This window comes from Crinia signifera, chromosome 7 (assembly GCF_055691185.1).
Source record: "Crinia signifera chromosome 7, ASM5569118v1, whole genome shotgun sequence".
Lineage (NCBI taxonomy): Eukaryota > Metazoa > Chordata > Amphibia > Anura > Myobatrachidae > Crinia > Crinia signifera.
The window spans coordinates 155417596-155437170 of record NC_139223.1 but is presented as its reverse complement, the minus strand read 5'-3'; the positions used below and the strand labels follow the sequence as shown (position 1 = coordinate 155437170).

The 19575-nt window shown below is 41.2% G+C and overlaps 1 protein-coding gene across 1 annotated transcript in view; it reads left to right on the top strand.

Moving 5' to 3' along the window:
* NEB (nebulin) overlaps window positions 1–19575 on the top strand; it is a 172025-nt gene that overhangs the window by 14764 nt on the left and 137686 nt on the right. Inside the window, exons 11-31 of the mRNA XM_083155043.1 lie at window positions 1680–1781; window positions 2611–2718; window positions 2806–2910; window positions 3264–3362; window positions 5046–5150; window positions 6688–6795; window positions 7060–7173; window positions 9799–9996; window positions 10103–10210; window positions 11386–11484; window positions 11629–11733; window positions 11830–11937; window positions 13141–13452; window positions 13545–13751; window positions 14837–14941; window positions 15437–15544; window positions 16525–16836; window positions 16923–17129; window positions 17294–17398; window positions 18631–18738; window positions 19138–19449. Coding sequence (XP_083011169.1) covers window positions 1680–1781; window positions 2611–2718; window positions 2806–2910; window positions 3264–3362; window positions 5046–5150; window positions 6688–6795; window positions 7060–7173; window positions 9799–9996; window positions 10103–10210; window positions 11386–11484; window positions 11629–11733; window positions 11830–11937; window positions 13141–13452; window positions 13545–13751; window positions 14837–14941; window positions 15437–15544; window positions 16525–16836; window positions 16923–17129; window positions 17294–17398; window positions 18631–18738; window positions 19138–19449 — 3135 coding nt within the window. The remainder of the gene's footprint in view (window positions 1–1679; window positions 1782–2610; window positions 2719–2805; window positions 2911–3263; window positions 3363–5045; window positions 5151–6687; window positions 6796–7059; window positions 7174–9798; window positions 9997–10102; window positions 10211–11385; window positions 11485–11628; window positions 11734–11829; window positions 11938–13140; window positions 13453–13544; window positions 13752–14836; window positions 14942–15436; window positions 15545–16524; window positions 16837–16922; window positions 17130–17293; window positions 17399–18630; window positions 18739–19137; window positions 19450–19575) is intronic.

Sequence of the window (19575 nt, the reverse complement as noted above, 5' to 3'; positions counted from 1 at the left end):
TTTCAGCAAGTTAAAATATAAACTTTTCACAGAATTTTGATCCAACACCCCTATGACTTCATTTCATAAGAGAAACCCTATGCGTTTCGTCCAAACATGGACTTCATCAGGGGTAGTAGGAATCTGAATGGTGAAACAAGCATGCCAACAATCAATACATTTGAGTATAAATGGAGACATATCATGGAGAAAGGAAAGGGGGGGTGTGAGGATCTGCGCTCAGAGTGTGCAATAAATGTCTGACAGTTTGTGATGGATAAATGCAGTTTTATTTCACTTACAGTGTATCCAATTATACCGCTGCGTTCAGCTGGGGTAAGGTGGGGGTATAGTGGGTGAATGAAAAAGGGGGGGGTTTCTATGTGCTGCTGGGGCAGGCACACAGAGAATGGTGGGGTGGTGGCAGTCAATGGGAGAGAAGAATAAGTCACAAACAATGTACAGGTAAGTGGTGCGGGGGGCTGGCGTCCCGTCCCGCCCGCAGTACACTTTACCTGTTCTCACCGGACTGGACGCCAGCCCCCCGCACCCCCCCTTTCCATTACCATTTAAAGGGCAGCCCCCCTTTACCGAGGACCAGCGGCTCGAGTGTTAGCTCATCCATAGCGGAATTAGCGCCAACCATCACAACCAAGTACAATATCATGGAGAAAGGTTACATGTAGAAAAAATGTAGAGTAGATGAAGAATAGATGAGGCAGATGAGGATTGAAGGATATACATTTATTTTTATGAGAATGTTTATACTTGCTGAATAAGATATAGGCTTAGTGGAAATTCATTCAATTGAAGTATCATTTACATACCTATATAGATATTCATGAAGGAGACAATATTTTCTCACAATCAAAGATGGTAAGTGGTGCTCTTAAAAGTAGGGTGTGGCATATGTGACCACAGAAGTAGAAGGAATTGCCCCTAAGAATAAGTATACAAAGTCTTTATAGACTCCAGAGCATGTACTCATGTGGTTCAAATGGTATAGGTTAGGTAGACATTCATTCCATCACAATATAATTTACATACCTACTGTATATGAATCTTAATGAAGGAGACAATATTTTTGGTGGTACTCTTAACAGTAGGGTGTGGTCTATGTTACCACAGTAGAAATAATTGCTCCTAAAAATAAATATACAATGTCTTCATAGACTCTAGAGCATATATTTAGTGGTTCAAATGAACCTGTTCATCTTACAGTATTCAATTCACTAATGTTCAAAAATGAATTGAATATTGTAAAATGAACAGGTTTGTGTTTGGGATTATTGCATCCCTGATTTGAAAAGTCTGTGAGTGCCGCCAGCATCCTTTCCTGTACAAATTTATTCATTGTGAGGGCACCGGGCACATTGCAACGATTGAATTGGAGTGCCGGGCAACATAACCCAATATATATATATATATATATATATATATATATATATATATATATATATATATATATATATACTGTATATACATTAGGGTATGATTACGTATAGTATAAGAGGGAGTACGATTACATATAGGGACTGATTCTGGTTGACTCGATAAGCTGTGAGGATTGCAGTTTACCGTGTGCCAGAGAGGCTGCCCAGAGAGGCTGTCCCGCTGAACTTTAATGACTAACGCTATTTACAGACATAATTACAAACCATAAATATTAATAATGGTCACTTTCATTTCTTTCTTTCTAGATATTATACAAGGAATCGTATGAAAAAGCCAAAGGAACCAGTATTAATTACTGTGATACCCCCAAATTTCGGCTTGATAATGTCCTAAAGAACTTCACAGATGTGAGTGTCTTGTGCTGTCTCTTATGTGTCCTAGAGAATTTTTTCCAAATATGCAAAGTTTGCAGTGCAATCACTGTTGGTTCCTGTTTCTGCGCACATGCGCGCACTGTTATGCAACGCACATAGACTCTATACATACTGTATAAATCGGCCATGTGTGTGTTTTTCTTGCATCTTCCGATCTGAAGACCTGGGTGGAACATGAGTGATCATTGCTAAATGCGGACTAAGCCCATCATATGCAAATAAAAAAAAAAATTCAAGGATGACATGGGCATTTCCTATGTAGGGAAATCACAGAGAATGTTTTACTCAGAACTGGGGTATTTAATCTGGGATTCTGACTGTCGGAAGGTCCCGTCAGTTGGAATCCTGGGCTGTTTTTGACCGATCCAACAGTAACTTGACAGTCGGAATTCAATGTTCCAACTGTAGGGTGTCGGAAAGGCCGTGGATCGGCGAAAACGGCCGCGGATTGTAAGAAAACGGCCATGAATTCCACAATCCACGTCCGTTTCCATCAAAACAGATCCGACTTTCACCGGATGTCAGCTGCCCGCCCATTTCCTCTTGAGTGTGCACGCAATTCTAAGGTTACCTGAGATGATGATGTGGGTGTTCCCCATAGCCTGCAAATGGATGTTTATTAAACATCCATTCGCAGCCCGTCCGAGCTTACACGGTGTGTGAGTGGGAGGCGGGCATACCTACATTCGGTGGGCGGCGCCTGTTCAACTCACAAGGCTGCGAATTAACAGCCTTGCGAATAAGTGTCCGGCATATTTTATATAATTATTATACAATTTATTTTAACTTTTGTGTATTCCAGCTTCGATACAAAGATCATTATCAGAGGAATGTCCTGGGACAATATGTTGGCAGCTTTGAGAATCCTTATATGCTGCATTGCGCTAAAGTCTCCAGTCAAAGAAGTGATGTAAGTATAACATACATTTATACATGTTTAAATCAATAAGTAAGTTACATATATACTGAAAACCACCTTTTTTTCTTGTTATATCAGAAAAATTACAGAGCTGACTATGAAGAGGACAAAACCAACTTTTACTTCCCCCAGACTTTAACTCAGGAATATGAGGCTACTAAGAAGCTAGACCTGTGTAAAGATGTAAGTAACCCAAATGATACACAGTTAATGTAATACTGTATATTGCGTTGCCTCCGAAAGACGAGAGCTAAGTTAAGCACCTAAATTAAGTACATTGGAAAATCACATACGTTTGAAAGATGATGTGTTTTCATCTTCCAATGGTCTTGATCCAGCCGCTCAACTCAGGAATGTTTCCACTAATTACGGCTGACTTCAATATCAAATTGTGGGACCACCTCAAGGAATTAAGAACTACGATGAGAGCCTATGGTTTGGCCCACATGGTTTGTGATGATAATGCAGCTATGTTTGTTTGCTCAGCTCTCACACAAATAAAACTAATAAATAACTTGCCTATGTTTTTTTTTCAGTATGTTTACAAACAACATCCGGGTACCGTTAAATTCACTCAAGTGGCTGATTCCCCAGAAATACTTCAAGCACAAGTGAATTCCAAGCAGCTCAGTGACGTAAGTATTTAATTTCATGTATTTTTGTGATATTATTGACTTCATGATAACCAGTGCAGTATGTAGCCAACTTTGGACTTTCACTGTAACTTACAGTACAATGAATATATCCTATAAAAGCCTAACGCTGCTCCTCATCTCTATGGTGTTTTGTCAGCTCCATTTAGGTGCGCGCACACACACACACACACACACACACACACTTATACACACACTTGCTCATGGCAGAGCCCCTGCTCCTAGTAGCAGATCCTCCTCTTACTCGCCATATCTGCTGTATTAGCTGAGTCCTGGAGAGCCATAACTGTCCCTCTGTTTCAGAAAAGATGACAGTTATTTGAATGGGTAGCGACTACCTACTCTCCCCGCCACTCCCCTCCCCCTCCTTGGTATCTGTCATTTTGATGGACTTTTAAACAGTAGTAGTATAGTTTTGACATAAAAATAGCTGCCAGCAATCTAAAATACAAAGGATTCTCATAGAAACATAGGGCAGGGTGCACTTACTTCCGTGGCTCCTCTCTCACACGTCGGCTACCGCAGAAATAATTATCGCATATGCACTAACATTTGCGGTAATTATTGCAAATGAAAGCTCTTGCGTTAAGAGCTGTCCTTTGCGTAGTGGCCGGCGATGTGCGGCAGGTCCCCCCCCCCTCCCTGGACCCTTACCCGGCTGCTGCTGCTCGGCCAGGGCTCTGCCCCCTCCTCCCTGCACCCGGAAGAGGTGCAGGGAGGAGGAGGTCACTGGTCCGGGCAGCACAGCAGGAGGCTACAGGTGAGGGGGGGGGGGCGGATCGGCAGGGGTCGCTCAGAGCGGCGGGGGATGCGACGGTGGGGATTTGCTGCATATGAAAATGCGGTAAAAACCCTGAAAACAGGGTTTTTACAGCATTTTTTGGTTAGTGCATCTCGTCCATAGATAGAAACTACTTGGCCCACCTAGTCTGATGTTTTTTTTAACTTTATGTTAACCTGAATCACTTTTTGATAATTTGTTCTGTCAGGATATTCGTAAAGTCTATCCCAAGCATGTTCAAATTGCTCTACTGTATTAGCCTCTATCAAAGGGGTGCTCAGACTCTGTCCTCAGCACCCCACACAGTTCACATTTTCCAGGTCACCTGGCAGGTGCTCAGGTGCATTTATTACTCACAGGTGGAGCTAATTATTTCACTTGTGATTCTGTGAGGAGACCCTGCAAAACATGCACTGTGTGGGGTCCTGAGGACCAAGTTTGAGAACCTGTGCTCTATCACTTCTGACAAGACGCTATTTCACTTATCCACTACCCTTTCTGTGAAGTCATTTTCCCTCAGATTTCCCCTGAGCCTACCTCCCTCTAGTATTAGGACATTCACTTGGGTTCTAATACTTCTCTTCCTTTGCCGAATGCTTTTTTTCTGTACTTTGGAAAAACCCTTTTTATATAGTTGAAAGGTTATATTATGCCCCCCCCTTCCTTCTCTGCTTCATACTTTACATATTAAGATTATTGTCTTCATACGTTTATTAATGTAGCCCATTCACCATTTTATTTGCCCTGTCTTGTTTTTTGTTTTTAAACAAATAAATGTACAGTATGTACCCGCAGAATGTGTTGACATACTAGGGTAACAATAGTTACTTATCATCTGCCAGTACTCACATTATTGTAATATTTCTATTTCTATTCTTTTGCAGCTGAATTATAAAGCAAAGCATGAAAAAGATAAATACAAGTGTTCGATTCCAGCAGATTCTCCCTTCATTCTCCAGTCCAGACTTAACGCATACAACCTCAGTGATGTAAGTAACCGCGTCCTGTTGTATAAGGTGCCGCAATAGTGGGACGTGACCAAAATCAGTGGCAACAGAACAAGTCCTATACCGGGAGCATTAATATGACCATCTTGTAAATGTGTCCATGGACGAATCGCTCTTGGACATAGTGGTTGTTGCTACAGCAATGCTAACCACTCCGGAACCCCAGGTCAAGTCCACTTAGGGATCTGCAAGTATATAGTTTATCTTTATTTCCTTATAGATCATTGTCAATGAAGATTTTGTATCAATGATGTAATAGATGCAGACTACACTGGAAGCCTGATATTGGTCTTCCAGTGCAGATTTCCTTTAAAAAAAAAAAAGTGTAATCATAATAAACATAAAAGTAAAAAGGAAAGGAAAAAAATAGTTTTATTTTATCAATAAAGCAATTTTTTTACAAGCTTTCCTAAATAATTTTTTAATTTACGATTAATTTCTAATACCTAAAATAATGCAATATAATTTATGTATAGAAGTTTAGCTTCTATTATAAGATTATACTGCCCCAATGTTTCTTGCCCATGGTGTTTCTTGCTATGTGAAAATGTTGACCATTCATATTCCGGAATTTAAATTAGGAAATGCTCAAATGGGTGTAGTATACAGTGGTCACATGGGTGAAGGATACAATGGTCACATGGTTGTAGGATACAGTGGTCACATGGGTGTAGGATAACATGGTCACATGGGTGTAGGATAACATGTTCACATGGGTGTAAGATACAATGGTCACATGGGTGTAGGATACAGTGGTCACATGGGTGTAGGATACGGTGTTCACATGGGTGTAAGATACAATGGTCACATGGGTGTAGGATAACATGTTCACATGGGTGTAAGATACAATAGTCACATGGGTGTAGGATACAGTGGTCACATGGGTGTAGGATACGGTGTTCACATGGGTGTAAGATACAATGGTCACATGGGTGTAGGATAACATGTTCACATGGGTGTAAGATACAATGGTCACATGGGTGTAGGATACAGTGGTCACATAGGTGTAGGATACGGGGTGTTCACATGGGTGTAAGATACAATGGTCACATGGGTGTAGGATAACATGTTCACATGGGTGTAAGATACAATGGTCACATGGGTGTAGGATACAGTAGTCACATGGGTGTAGGATACAGTAGTCACATGGGTGTAGGATACAGTGTTCACATGGGTGTAGGATACAGTAATCACATGGGTGTAGGATACAGTGTTCACATGGGTGTAGGATACAGTTATCACATGGGTGTGGGAAACAGTGATCACATGGGTGTAGGATACAGTGGTCACATGGGTGTAGGATACAATGGTCACATGGGTGTATGATACAGTGGTCACATGGGTGTAGGATACAGTAGTCACATGTATACACAATGTATTTGTTTTGATGAAATAAAAATAGATAGATAGATAGATAGATAGATAGATAGATAGATAGATAGGATAACTAGATAGATAGATAGGATAACTAAATAGATATATAGATCGACATTTACAAAATCTACTTTATTTTTTACAGAAATGGTACAAATATGACTGGGATAAATGCAAAGCAAAGAAGTTTGACATTAAAATTGACGCTATTCCACTGGTTGCAGCGAAAGCGAATAGGAGGAAAGCCAGCGATGTAAGTACCGGTTCTTCTCTCCTGGGAGGGATAATTATATTTTGTGTGCTTTCTGGTCATACGTAAGCTGATCGACAGGAAGCCAGCGTTTGGGGGTGGTAACTGGCTGTTTTCGTAGACTGTCAGGGAAAATACAGGCCTATAACAGGCTTTTTAGAGGAGGGCAGCCGCTGAGTAAGTCCTGGGCTGCACGCAGACTACACACACTGTAAAAATCATTTGATGATGATTATAATGATTATAATGCATTTCTGTTATTCACAGGTGGCATACAAGAAAGATTATGAATTGAACAGAGGAAAGATGATTGGAGCCCTCAGTATCCATGATGACCCCAAGATGCTACACTCTGCGAAAGTGGCTCGTAACCAGAGTGATGTAAGTCTGTGGTCTATTAGCTGCCTTATTCATTTACCGTCAATAGCATTACCATACCCAGCCCATCTGATAGCTTCTTATTCTATACCGACACTATGCAATCTGAGGTGCTACAGCTCTTGTGATACGAGTCTCAGGATGCTGGAGAATCACAGAATAAGTACGCTGCAGACTGCTGCAAGATGAAGTCTCAAAACCTCTTTGGGGATACCATGGTTGTTAGATTGAAGTTTACTGTGGGGAAGAGCCTTTTAGTGTTCCAGTATAACGGGATGCTGACAGTTAGGGTCTGAGAATTACTGCTATATGATATTGTGGTACAGTATGTGATACTCTAGAAAGCTTTGGGATCTTGAGTCTGGGCTGTGGCTGTTTTGTCTCAAGAGAACTTTATCCACCTCCCCTTGTCGGTTTGCTGAATATGATACCTCAAGTGTATTTGAAGCAGTGACAGTTATGCTTGAATGCATTTATATGTGGGCTAAAACACTATTTTTAAAGCCTCGTGTCTTTAAAAAGAAGTACTCACCCCTAAGAAGGAGGACGGGGGAAGAAGTGCAAACCTTACCAGATAGCACGCAAATCCTAAAATACCACAGTCATAAAAATAGAATGTCAAGCAACATAAATCTACATTCTGCTTCGCTGATGGCTGTGTTTAAAATTGAATAACATGAAAAGTCAGCAAAGAAGATGCTACAGAACACTGTACATGCAGTGTCATGTACAAAGTACAGTACCTAGTAACACTGGCTGCCGCCATCTGAACAGTTGGTTAAGCCAACAGTGGTGGATTTCCCACCAGACATGTGAGGATGTGTCTAGGGGTGACACTTTCTAGGGGGTGGCGGTAGAGTATGCTCACTTGCATGAGAGCTCTGCTAGGCGTATGGTCAGGTGAGGCCAGGTGGTTTTCCTTTTATAACTGATGGGGAGGAGGGGAGGGAGAATGGTCAGTAAATTGGGGTGGTGGTGGAAGAAGGGGGTTGGGGGAGAGATTAGTGTTGCTTTGGCATTCATGAGGACCTAACATGAAGAGGGCAGTGATGTGATGGGGCAACATATAATGTTGTGCCTATGGGTGGCGTAGCCCTTAATATCTCCCCTGCCTATAAACATACAGGGGGTTATTCTGGTTGATTCACAAGGCTGCGAATTTGCAGCCTTGCAAATCCACCAAACTCCACCCGGTGAATGTCCGCGCACCTGCCCCCCCTCGCAGCGCGGGTTCGCCCGCACAGGCTGCAAATGGATGTTTAGCATAAACATCCATTCGTATGAGACGGGTAACCTCCCACATCTTTCGATGGTCACTTCCATATGCGTGCACGCTGGGCCGGATATGGGCACGCTGGCCGGATATGGGTGGGCAGCTGACATCCGGTGATGTGAGCTGCCAGCCCCCCGCACCCACGTCACGCCTCATTACCATGAGAACGCCCAGCCTTCTCATGGGAACGCCCATGTAACGCTGGGCATTCCCATATGGTGATGAGGCAGCCTGGTGCCCCCCGCCCTTCTCAGCCCCCTGCACGCCGTGTAGGGTGCATGCACCCGGCGAACCATAAGTTTGCCATGGGTGCACACACCCTACGTCTGCACATGCGCAGAAACGTGCCTGCGCAGACGCGCAACATCGGTCCTACGTGCAAATGCATGGAGGACCGAATGAACTAGAATAACCCCCACAGTACCTACTGATATATTGTTTCACTACTAAAATTCTGGAGGAAACTTTAGGGGTGTGTGTGTGTGTGATTAGGCTCCACCCCCACAGCACAGTGCAGCAAATATTGGGATCATGTAGACGGATCAGTGATGCAATTTGTTCATTTCACTGACATGAAATAACCTGTGTCACCATAACACTTGATTTGGGCAGAGTTTTGACCCAATGCCATTCATCTCTTGCCATCATTTGTTTCTGCCTTATTACATAACCCCCTTATTCTCTCTGGAGCATACCTAGTGTTGTAGCTTATTATTTCTGAAATGCGTGTGCAAGTGTGTAATATTAATAAATTGTATGCACTTGCTAAATATTTCTAAAAAGTGTGCACATTTGTTTAATGTTCATAGTGAGCACGTGTGTAATATTCATAGAGTGTGCCCATTTGTGTAATATTCATAGTGAGCACGTGTGCAATAGTCGTAGAGTGTGACCATTTGTGTAATATTCATAGAGTACAGATATTCTGACTCAATAACCAGGGTGTAAATGTAAGGCTTCTAATACCCCTTTCACACAGAAAATGAAATAGCCGGGTGAAGTAGTTCCACCCGGGAATTTCATTAAATACACGGGTCCCTTTTCTGTGTGAAAGGGCACACCCGTGTTGTAAATCCAGTGTACATAAGTACATGAACAGTGCATAGAAACAGCAGTTACTGTATGCAACTGCACAGATATAGGTGACGTACAGTAACACACACTGATTATACCTGCTACTACAGTATGTTACAGTATATAAATAGTAGTGCGTAGTACAGTATATTCCTCTGCTGTATAGTATGGGAACATCTCCAGCACCTCTGCAAGGCACAGTTATGTAGCTCAGTACAGAGTGCTGCTGTGATCCCTTCACCTGATTATTTGTTAATCGATTTGTTTCTTGTTTATTCTAGATTGAATACAAAAAGGAATATGAAAAAACAAAGACCAAATACTCTGCGACTCTGGATATGATACCAGTCCAGTTGGCTAAGAAGTCCCAAGCTATTGCCAGTAACCTGGACTATAAGCACCTCCTTCATAGTTACTTCTACCCCCCTGACAGTATCAGCCTATCAACAGCCAAGAAAGCCTACAACATACAGAGTGACGTAAGTGACTTCAGTGGGCGACTGTACATTATTACAAACTGAAGACAAGCTCTGTGCTTATGTATTGCTCACACCATATGACATTCTCCTTCTCTGTATCTTCTAGATTGACTATAAATCAGATTATAACAGCTGGGTGAAAGGCTGTGGATGGGTGCCATATGGATCCATGGATGTTGAAAAGGCTAAAAAAGGTGGACAGATACTTGATGAGGTAATTACTGCAATGCCACGGTCCACATATTATTCCCTGCAAAATCCCTCCCCCAGGCACAGACACATGGTCATCAATGTGCACATAGTATTCTCTATAAAACCCCTCCCCCAGGGACAAATAGTCATCAATGTGCACATAGTATTCTCTGCAAAATACCTCCCCGGGACAGACACATGGTAATCAATGTGCACATAGTATTCTCTATAAAACCCCTCCCCAAAGGAAAGACACATGGTCACTCATCACTGTGCACATAGTATTCTCTATAAAACCCCTCCCCAAAGGAAAGACACATGGTCACTCATCACTGTGCACATAGTATTCTCTATAAAACCCCTCCTCCAGGGACAGACACATGGTCATCACTGTGCACATAGTATTCTCTATAAAACCCCTCCCCAAGGGAAAGACACATGGTCACTCATCACTGTGCGCATAGTATTCTCTATAGAACCCCTCCCCCCAGGGAAAGTCACATGGTAATCACTGTGCACATGTTATTCTCTATAAAACCCTTCCCCTAGGGACAGACACATGGTAATCACTGTGCACATAGTATTCTCTATAAAACCCCTCCCCAAGGGATAGACACATGGTCACTCATCACTGTGCACATAGTATTCTCTATAGAACGCCTCCCCCCCAGGGAAAGTCACATGGTAATCACTGTGCACATACTGTAGTATTCTCTATAAAACCTTTCCCCCAGGAAAAGACACATGGTAATCACTGTGCACATAATATTCTCTATAAAACCCCTCCCCTAGGGACAGACACATGGTAATCAATGTGCACATAGTTTTCTCTATAAAATCCCTCCCTCCAAGAAAGACACATGGTAATTCTTGTGCACATAGTATTCACTGCAAAATGCATCCCCAGGGACAGGCACATGGTAAGCACATTTCACTGCCTATAAACACTGCACGCCACCTGGCCGATGTAATGCTGCCCAAGTTGGCCAGAGGGGCGGGTTTCTGGCCGAATTCACACTTTTTTTTAAAGCGGCAATCATTTACAAAGCAAAACCATGCCATGTAAAGAGAACAGGCCCGCAGGCGCTTCTTTCAGCTATTGATAATGCGTTATGTCAGGTTTGTTCATTTTCAGATTGACACTACTTTCTTAACAACATATCAATTTATTTGCTAATATTGTATAACCTTTTCCAGAAAAAATATCGCCAGCATCCAGATACTATTAAGTTCACTTCAATAGAAGATGATCCTGTTATGGTCCAAGCTAAAATCAATCAGAAACAGAGGAGTGATGTGAGTCTATTTTTGTAAATGTGTACCGCATATTACTTCAATAGGAAAACTGCAGCAGCATTGGTACAATGTTTCATATACAATACTTGTATTGGCATCTGCATACAATCGTCTGATTGACATAGTGTTTTCTTGGCTTTACAGATTCTATACAAAGCAGCAGGTGAGAAGGTTATTCACAAATACTCATTACCTGCAGATATTCCAGAAATCCTCCAAGCCAGACTGAATGCTTATAATCTCAGTGATGTAAGGCTCCTGTTATCCAAATTTACTACATTAAGAACGCTTTATCTCCGATTCCCAAATTTCTAATTGAGCTGTATATATATTTTTTTCTTTCAGAATTGCTACAAACAAGGATTGGAAGATTTAAAGGCCAAGGGTTATGATCTAAGAATTGATGCTATATCAATTAAGGCTGCAAAAGCTGCCAGAAAAGCAGCCAGTGATGTAAGTGCACTAATCACAGACATTATCAACAGTACTGTAATTCAGAATAAATTACAGTAATAAAACAGAAAATAAAATCTAAGGTCAATTGCATACTGTAGTTTAAGATTTTTTTATAATTTAATCATTTTAAAAGTTCTTTCTGGAAAAAGTATAGGGACTTTTTTATTAAGTGAACTTCCTTCCTCTACACTCCAACAGGGTTCCGGATGGCTGACAGACAGTCTGGATCCCGACAGTTTGTAGCCCAACATCGGGATCCCAGCTGTTAAAACCCTGACACTCGGGGTCCTGATAGTCACCGGCTATTCTCCCTTGTGGGGGTCCATGACCCCCCATAGAGGGAGAATAGAATAGGCGGCGAGCGGAGAGAGCCACTGTGCCCGCAAGGGGCTTCGTTGCGCTCCCCCAGCTCTTGACGTCAGGCTAATGACTGTCGGGATCGTATCCCACACCCCCTCCAACAGGCCTCTGCCTCCTTGTCCCACTGAGCCATGTTCTGCAGGCCTGTCTCACTGAGAAATTATGGGAGAGCTCAAATATCATGATGTGTGGTGCTGGCATTCTCACTTGACAACTCCCACAATGCATGTGTTCATACCTGAATCCTAGGTTAGTGGAACCGGACAGTGGCAATGGGGAAGAGTTTTTCCTGCAATTGGAAAGAGCCCTAGTGCTATTCTCATGTGGCTTGTTTCCCCAGTGTGGAATACAGTTCCATATCAACCAGGCTCTGTTTGGTCGGCACTATGGCAGGGGGACCTCATACTGTGCGTCCCCTTGCTATGGTGGTTTCAGCCTTTGATTATAATGCTTAGTGCCAGTAGTGAAAAATTCAGGGAGAACCAATGCTCTTATGCACCCCACCCTTCCTCCCACATTACAAGCCCATTTTTCCATTACAAACTATTTTGAAGTGCTAGTGCTTGTTTTAATTTTGGGCTGTGCCACTTGCTTTTTTACAATTTATTTTGTTTTTATACAAAATAAAAGTGCAGCACAGAACTAAGCGATCAACAGGTTTACGCTTAATCAATTTACCAGATACTATTTCTAAAGGGGTTTTTAAATGTTTGTAAATGGATAATGCAACTGATCTTTGGGGAAAAAATTGATAGACCAACAAAATGAAGCTGTAACAATGATTATTAAGCTTTAAGATTTAGTTGATAAATGTCTTAATGAGTTTGACACTTGTTACAGGTGCAATATAAGAAATCCTACGAGGAACAAAAAGGAAAACTTGTCGGTTTCCGAAACCTTCAAGATGACCCCAAACTTGTTCACTACAGAAATGTGGCCAAAATTCAGTCTGAACGGGAATACAAGAAAGATTATGAGAAGTTAAAGACCAAATACAACACTCCACTAGATATGGTCAATGTGGTGGCCGCAAAGAAGGCACAGGACATTGCAAGTGGTATCCATTATAAACAGTCCTTCCATCGCTATACCTTCCTTCCAGATGCCATGAGCATTGAGCTGTCCAAGAAGATGATGGAAATACAGAGCGATGTGAGTTTATCGGGCATCTTGCTTGTTGGCTTCATACGCATACTGTACCCTTTATATGAAGTTATTTCATTGACACAATTGTTTTTCCGTAGAACCTCTACAAGTCAGACTTGAACAGCTGGGTGAAAGGCACTGGATGGATCCCCATTGGGTCTCTAGATGTTGAGAAAGCTAAAAAGGCCGGAGCGGCTTTGGATGAAAAGAAATATCGCCAACACCCTGATACTATCAAGTTCACTAGTGTTGCTGACTCTCCAGTCATGGTCCAAGCTAAAACAAATGCGCTTCAGCTCAGTGATGTGAGTAGCTGGCCATCTATAGAACTATCCACAGGTGTTGGAACCTGGGGGGTGGGGAATGGGAAGGGCACAGGGGCGATGCACCCCCCAAATATTATAGGTGCCTCCAAGGACCTCCTCTCCCACTACACCTTGCTCCAACCCCTACAGTGTATGGCTATTGACTGTGGTCTGGAGCCTCCACTGCTAGGAAGATGATGTGACAAGTGCGTTCAACCAAGGGGGCGATGTTTAGCCATCTTTATCTTGGCCCCCAACCTATAAATGTTATGGTGCCCTTACAATTATCTGAGCAATTAAAACGCAGATGTATTGCAGCAATCTTTGGAGTGTGTCTCCTAACGTAAGCAGAAACCATGGCCCTAGCATCTCAAGACACAGTGCCATTGTGTACGACCGCAGGCCTAATCAGGTGGTCGATTACTGAAACATTTGTGAGGCTACCGGTGGGCACATCAGTTCATTTCCAGACGTTAACAGCATCTGCATATTTCAATCAGTAGCTGTGTATGGGATCAGTGTCCATCTGTGAATCAGGACATTAAGGCGTACATTTACTAAGATGGAAGTTCTATTGAAGATGGGATAAGTAGTAAATAAGTAGTATTATCTGACGGGTTGCTTTGGACAACATCCCATCTTCAACAGAACTCCCATCTTAGTAAATTTACCCCTTATTTTCCATTAATTGTAAAAGTGACCCCATAGGAGATTCACCAACATTATTTGTTCTTCTATGCTCCATATATCCCCTATTGCACTGAAAAATATGATTTAGCTGCTGAGATTAATGAATTAAATTTAAAAAGCAAAGTAAAAAAATGAACAAACTGTAAAATGTGATCAGTACAAATACCTTATATATATATATATATACCGGGAAATTGCATCGCAACCTTGTGCAAGATTATTGTATGATCTCATTAAGGATTGATGCTGGGCTTGTATTCCCCATTGTGATAGCATGCGGTTCTAATGCTGATGATGTATGGGGTCTACTATTCTTCACTATAAAATTGCACAATGATAAATAATATGAATTCTGTGCCTGTTTTTTAAACTGTTCCTCTTATTGTTTTCCGCAGAGACTGTACAAATCGTCAGGAGAGAAGTATTTGCACACATACCATTTAACTCCTGATGCACCTCAGTTTATCCAGGCCAAATATAATGCAGCGAACATTAGTGATGTAAGTCATTTCCATAATCCTATTGTTCTGGCTAATGTGTTATTTTAACTATTAATTTGGCATGCTACTATATTATTCTGTCTTACCATTGTCTAAGTGTATCTTTGCTTTCATTTTTTAAAGAAAGGCAATCACTACTTTGCCGAACCTTGCTAAATGACATAAATATTATAATATAAGGCTTAGTTCATGTATTGCTAGAATCCTTATAGACAATAGATAGGGCAAAAAAAAAACACCTTCTTGGAGTTAGCCACACCCACTTCATTACTAACTGCCCCACCACCACTTCTATGTGATAATCTTTATGCATAGAGTTCTACCTCTTGTATTCCAAACCACACCCACTTTGAAAGATCACCCAATTAAAGGTTGGTGCCTTTTATTATTTAAACCCAATCATTTATTAATTAAATAACTTTCCTATCGTATATTCACATAATGAAACCAATATTAAGTTTCTAATTTTTTTACTTTTATAAATTTTTCTTTCAGAGCTTCTACAAACAGGACTGGCTGAAAACCATTGCTAAAGGGCATCATGTTTTGGGAGATTCAATTCCTATTGTTGCTGCAAAATCTTCAAGAAATATTGCCAGTGATGTAAGTCTTGAGAGTTTTTGTACCATTTTTGTCTATGTTTAACAACATCTGGAATTCATTTATTAGAGAGATTACTGGCGTTGTGTTCAAAATATTAGTAATTATTGTGTAGCTATATTTCGGGAAAATGTTAGTTTAGAATGCAAATTGCATTAATGATTATCCTAGGTTCCGGATGCATTAAAATCTAGTAAATATAAAGATAAGGAGTATTAGCAGAATACTCAACATTACATTAATAACTTATCTCAGTTTCTTGTGCAGACTGATTATGCCTTGGATCATCTTATTTGTGTCCCACTTAATATACTGTATATAGTACATAGTTACCATAAGTGCTGATGGTGGTTTGGGGGAGCGGGCACTATGTACCAGCAGCTAGGCCCTTTTGTGTGTGTGCCCAATACACACACCTAGTACTGTGGCCAAATAAATCATTGGAATGCAATGATACAGTAAGTGACACAGTGAAAGTCAACGAAGGCTTTGAGTGGCATTCATTGCCCCTGACGGCGAGCAGTGCTGATAGATCGCCATCAGAGTATTCAATTCCCTCCCCTTCACTCGCCGTTTCCTCCTCGCTGATTCCATTTGGCGAGGTGGAAACGGTGAGTTTGGCCATTAAAACGGCGGGGCTCACCACAAAATGCATCGGACTCGCTGCGTTTGCGGCAAACCTCGCTGTCCTCTGACGGCGAGGATTTCTCCCTAACATTGAATACGGCGAAGATGGCTTTTCCTTGCTGAAAATAAGCCATCCTCGCCGAAGCATTGAATACCGCCCTTTATAGTAAGGCTGTTTGTAGTGAATCCATATTGGAAAGCTTGACTGTAGACTGTAAGTCTGTATTTTAATTCAGTAAGTGGTTTATATTATAGACCAACATATAGTCAGTAGTAGACTAGACATGTAGCTTATGCACTAAACTATGTTATGTAATAATTTAACAACTACTGTATGTCTCTTATTGCTACTGTAGTACAAATACAAGCAAGCTTATGAGAAAGCCAGGGGTCATCATATTGGCTTTAGAAGTCTCCAGGATGATCCTAAGCTTGTGCACTTCATGGCCGTGGCCAAGATGCAGTCAGATCGTGTCTACAAGAAGGACTATGAAACCTCCAAGACCAAGTATCACACTCCTCTAGACATGGTCAGCATCACAGCTGCCAAGAAGTCCCAGGAGGTGGCCACCAGTATTAACTACAAGCAGCCATTACATCGCTACACCATTTTGCCAGATGCGATGAGTGTCGGGTTGTCAAAGAACATGATGCAAATTCAGAGCAATGTGAGTATGGCTCGCAAGAGGCTTTCAGTGCCTTCCCTTGGTTCCCATATAAAGACCACTTTATGACTCTGGATGTTTGCTTTCAGAATTTGTATAAAGAAGATTACAACAGCTGGTTCAAAGGTATTGGTTGGTCTCCTTTGGGTTCTTTGGATGTAGAAAAAGCAAAGAAAGCCAGTGAAGCGATAAGTGAGAAAAGGTACAGACAACACCCAGACACTATCAAATTCACAAGTGTCCCAGATTCTATGGATCTCACTCTGGCGCAATACAACACGAAACAGAGGAGTGATGTAAGTGTCTCTAACCACTATAGTAGCTACATTTACTAAAATATAACATGAAATGGGGGGATTTGTTATTTATTTACTTGTTATTACTGAAATTTTAATTGTTACTGTAATGTCATCTGTATTGTTATTTTATCTATGTAAAGTAACTTTTGGTCCTTCCTTAGATAACTTACAAAGCAGATAGTGAAAAAGTAAGACGCAAGTATACTCTGAATGCAGATGATCCTAATTTTATTCAAGCCAAAGTCAACGCGCGTAATATCAGTGAGGTGAGTATGTTCTATGTATCAATGTATTTCATTTGTTTGGCATTACAGTAAGCGCAATATATTGATCCTGTCTAAAATGCTTTCAACCAAATAAATGTTGTTGTATTTTATTTTAATGGTAGCATAAAGTGCCTGCCTTGCTGCACAAGGAATATACAGTGGAACATTATATATAATAAGTCCTATACAATGTACATAGACATATCTAGGGGCCCATTGATCAATGAGTGATAAAATTCATTGTGAGTGATAAAACTTGTTGTTTATGATATATTAAATGCTGCTCCAGTCAATAAGCTCCCAACTGTCATTTTCAAACATCTGACAGAAGCTGACTGGCTGGTGCACCACATTACAGATTAGGGGGACTAAAGGGTAGGTCATCTCACTACTGTGGTAGTAAGTTGCAGGTAGGGGAATGCAGTTTGGCAATTGTTCAGTGTGTACGTAACTTGTTGAGAGGAAAGATCCCAGTAAAAGCTTACATACTTAGGAGAGGGTGAACCAGAAGGTCAATTGGGAAGAAGAGCAAGTAAATTGTGGAAATATACCTACAGGTCTATGGACATGGCTGGTAGGCAATAATGAAAAATAAGTTGAGAACTGTTAAGGCCCATATACACTGGGCGCTTCTGAGCTGAAAGCAACTCACTTTTAGCATTTCAGCTGCTGTCAGCTCAATAGCCGCCCAGTGTGCATGGTCCGGCAATGAGCGGTGAGTGCTGATGCGCGCTTCCACATCATCACCGGCCACCGCCACTCATTGGCTGGTATTACCAGCGGGTGGAGCCATGAGGTGGATGGCTCTTCATAGCATCTTGCTATAGAAAGCTGTCTACTCCTGGGAAAATCACTTGGACAGCTGAAAATCGTTCAGTGTGTATGAAAACAGCGATTTTCAGCCCAGCGATTTTCCCCATCATTTCTGTGGCAAAAACGCCCAGTGCGTACGGACCTTTATTTTACATAGAAATGATAATCAATCTAGTTATTGCTTAGAGGTAGGATTTTTAGCCAAGGAGGACTATTCATGTAGAGTGATAAGGATAGAAATCTAGGGGTAAGGAAAAAGTAGAGATAAAAAGGTTTAAGGTGATAATGGGCATAATATAGTTGATGTTGTAAATCTATAAAAAAAAAACATGTTTAAGTAAATGTATGTTTTCACCTTGAAGACAATAAAGACTATTATCACAGATTGATGTTTCCTTTTCCTCCTACTCCACCTGTAGTCTAACTATAAAGCGGACTGGAACAAGCACCTTGCTAAGGGTTATGATCTCAGACCAGACGCAATTTCTGTTGTCGCTGCTAGGGCATCCAGAAACATTGCAAGTGATGTGAGTAATAATAATAATAATTTTGCATTCGTACTGCACAATAACTATTTTATTTGTATCGTTATATGGTTGTATAGATAAAAAATAATCAATAGTTATTAATGGAAAATGGCCATGGTACAATCTTGTTTTTCATTGCACTGTTTTAAGAACTATAAGTTATTTTTACAATGTTGTGAAGACTAGTGTATTGTTTAGCTGATGACTTTTGTGTTGGGTAATTATGCAGTGGATTTATCTATATATAAGTGTAGAGTATACAGATGGTACGGCATTAAACTGCTACACTGGCCAATGTTTATCTACAGTAGGCCATCTACACATATTCCCGAACTTGCCCTTTGTATATACATTCCATCAATACTAATACATTATCATGTTCTTTGTTGTTTTATTTAGTACAAATATAAACAAGCCTATCAAAAAGCAAGAGGTCACCACGTGGGCTTCCGCAGTCTTCAGGATGATCCCAAATTGGTCCATTACATGCACGTTGCCAAAATTCAGTCAGATAGAGAATATAGGAAAGACTATGAAAAGAGCAAGACTAAGTATCACACGCCTATGGATATGTTCAGCGTCACTGCTGCTAAGAAATCCCAAGACATTTCCTCCAACATAAACTACAAGCGACTGATCCACACGTATGCCCTCCTGCCCGATGCCATGAGTCTACGGCTGTCCAAAAACATGATGGAGATCCAGAGTGATGTAAGGAAAAGTCACTTTATTATTCTGTATAGTATTCTTTTAGAGGCTTAACCATGCCTAATCCACTTGTCTCGTTGTATGCATTGTTACCAGTAGCAATTGTCATATAGATATATATATATAGAT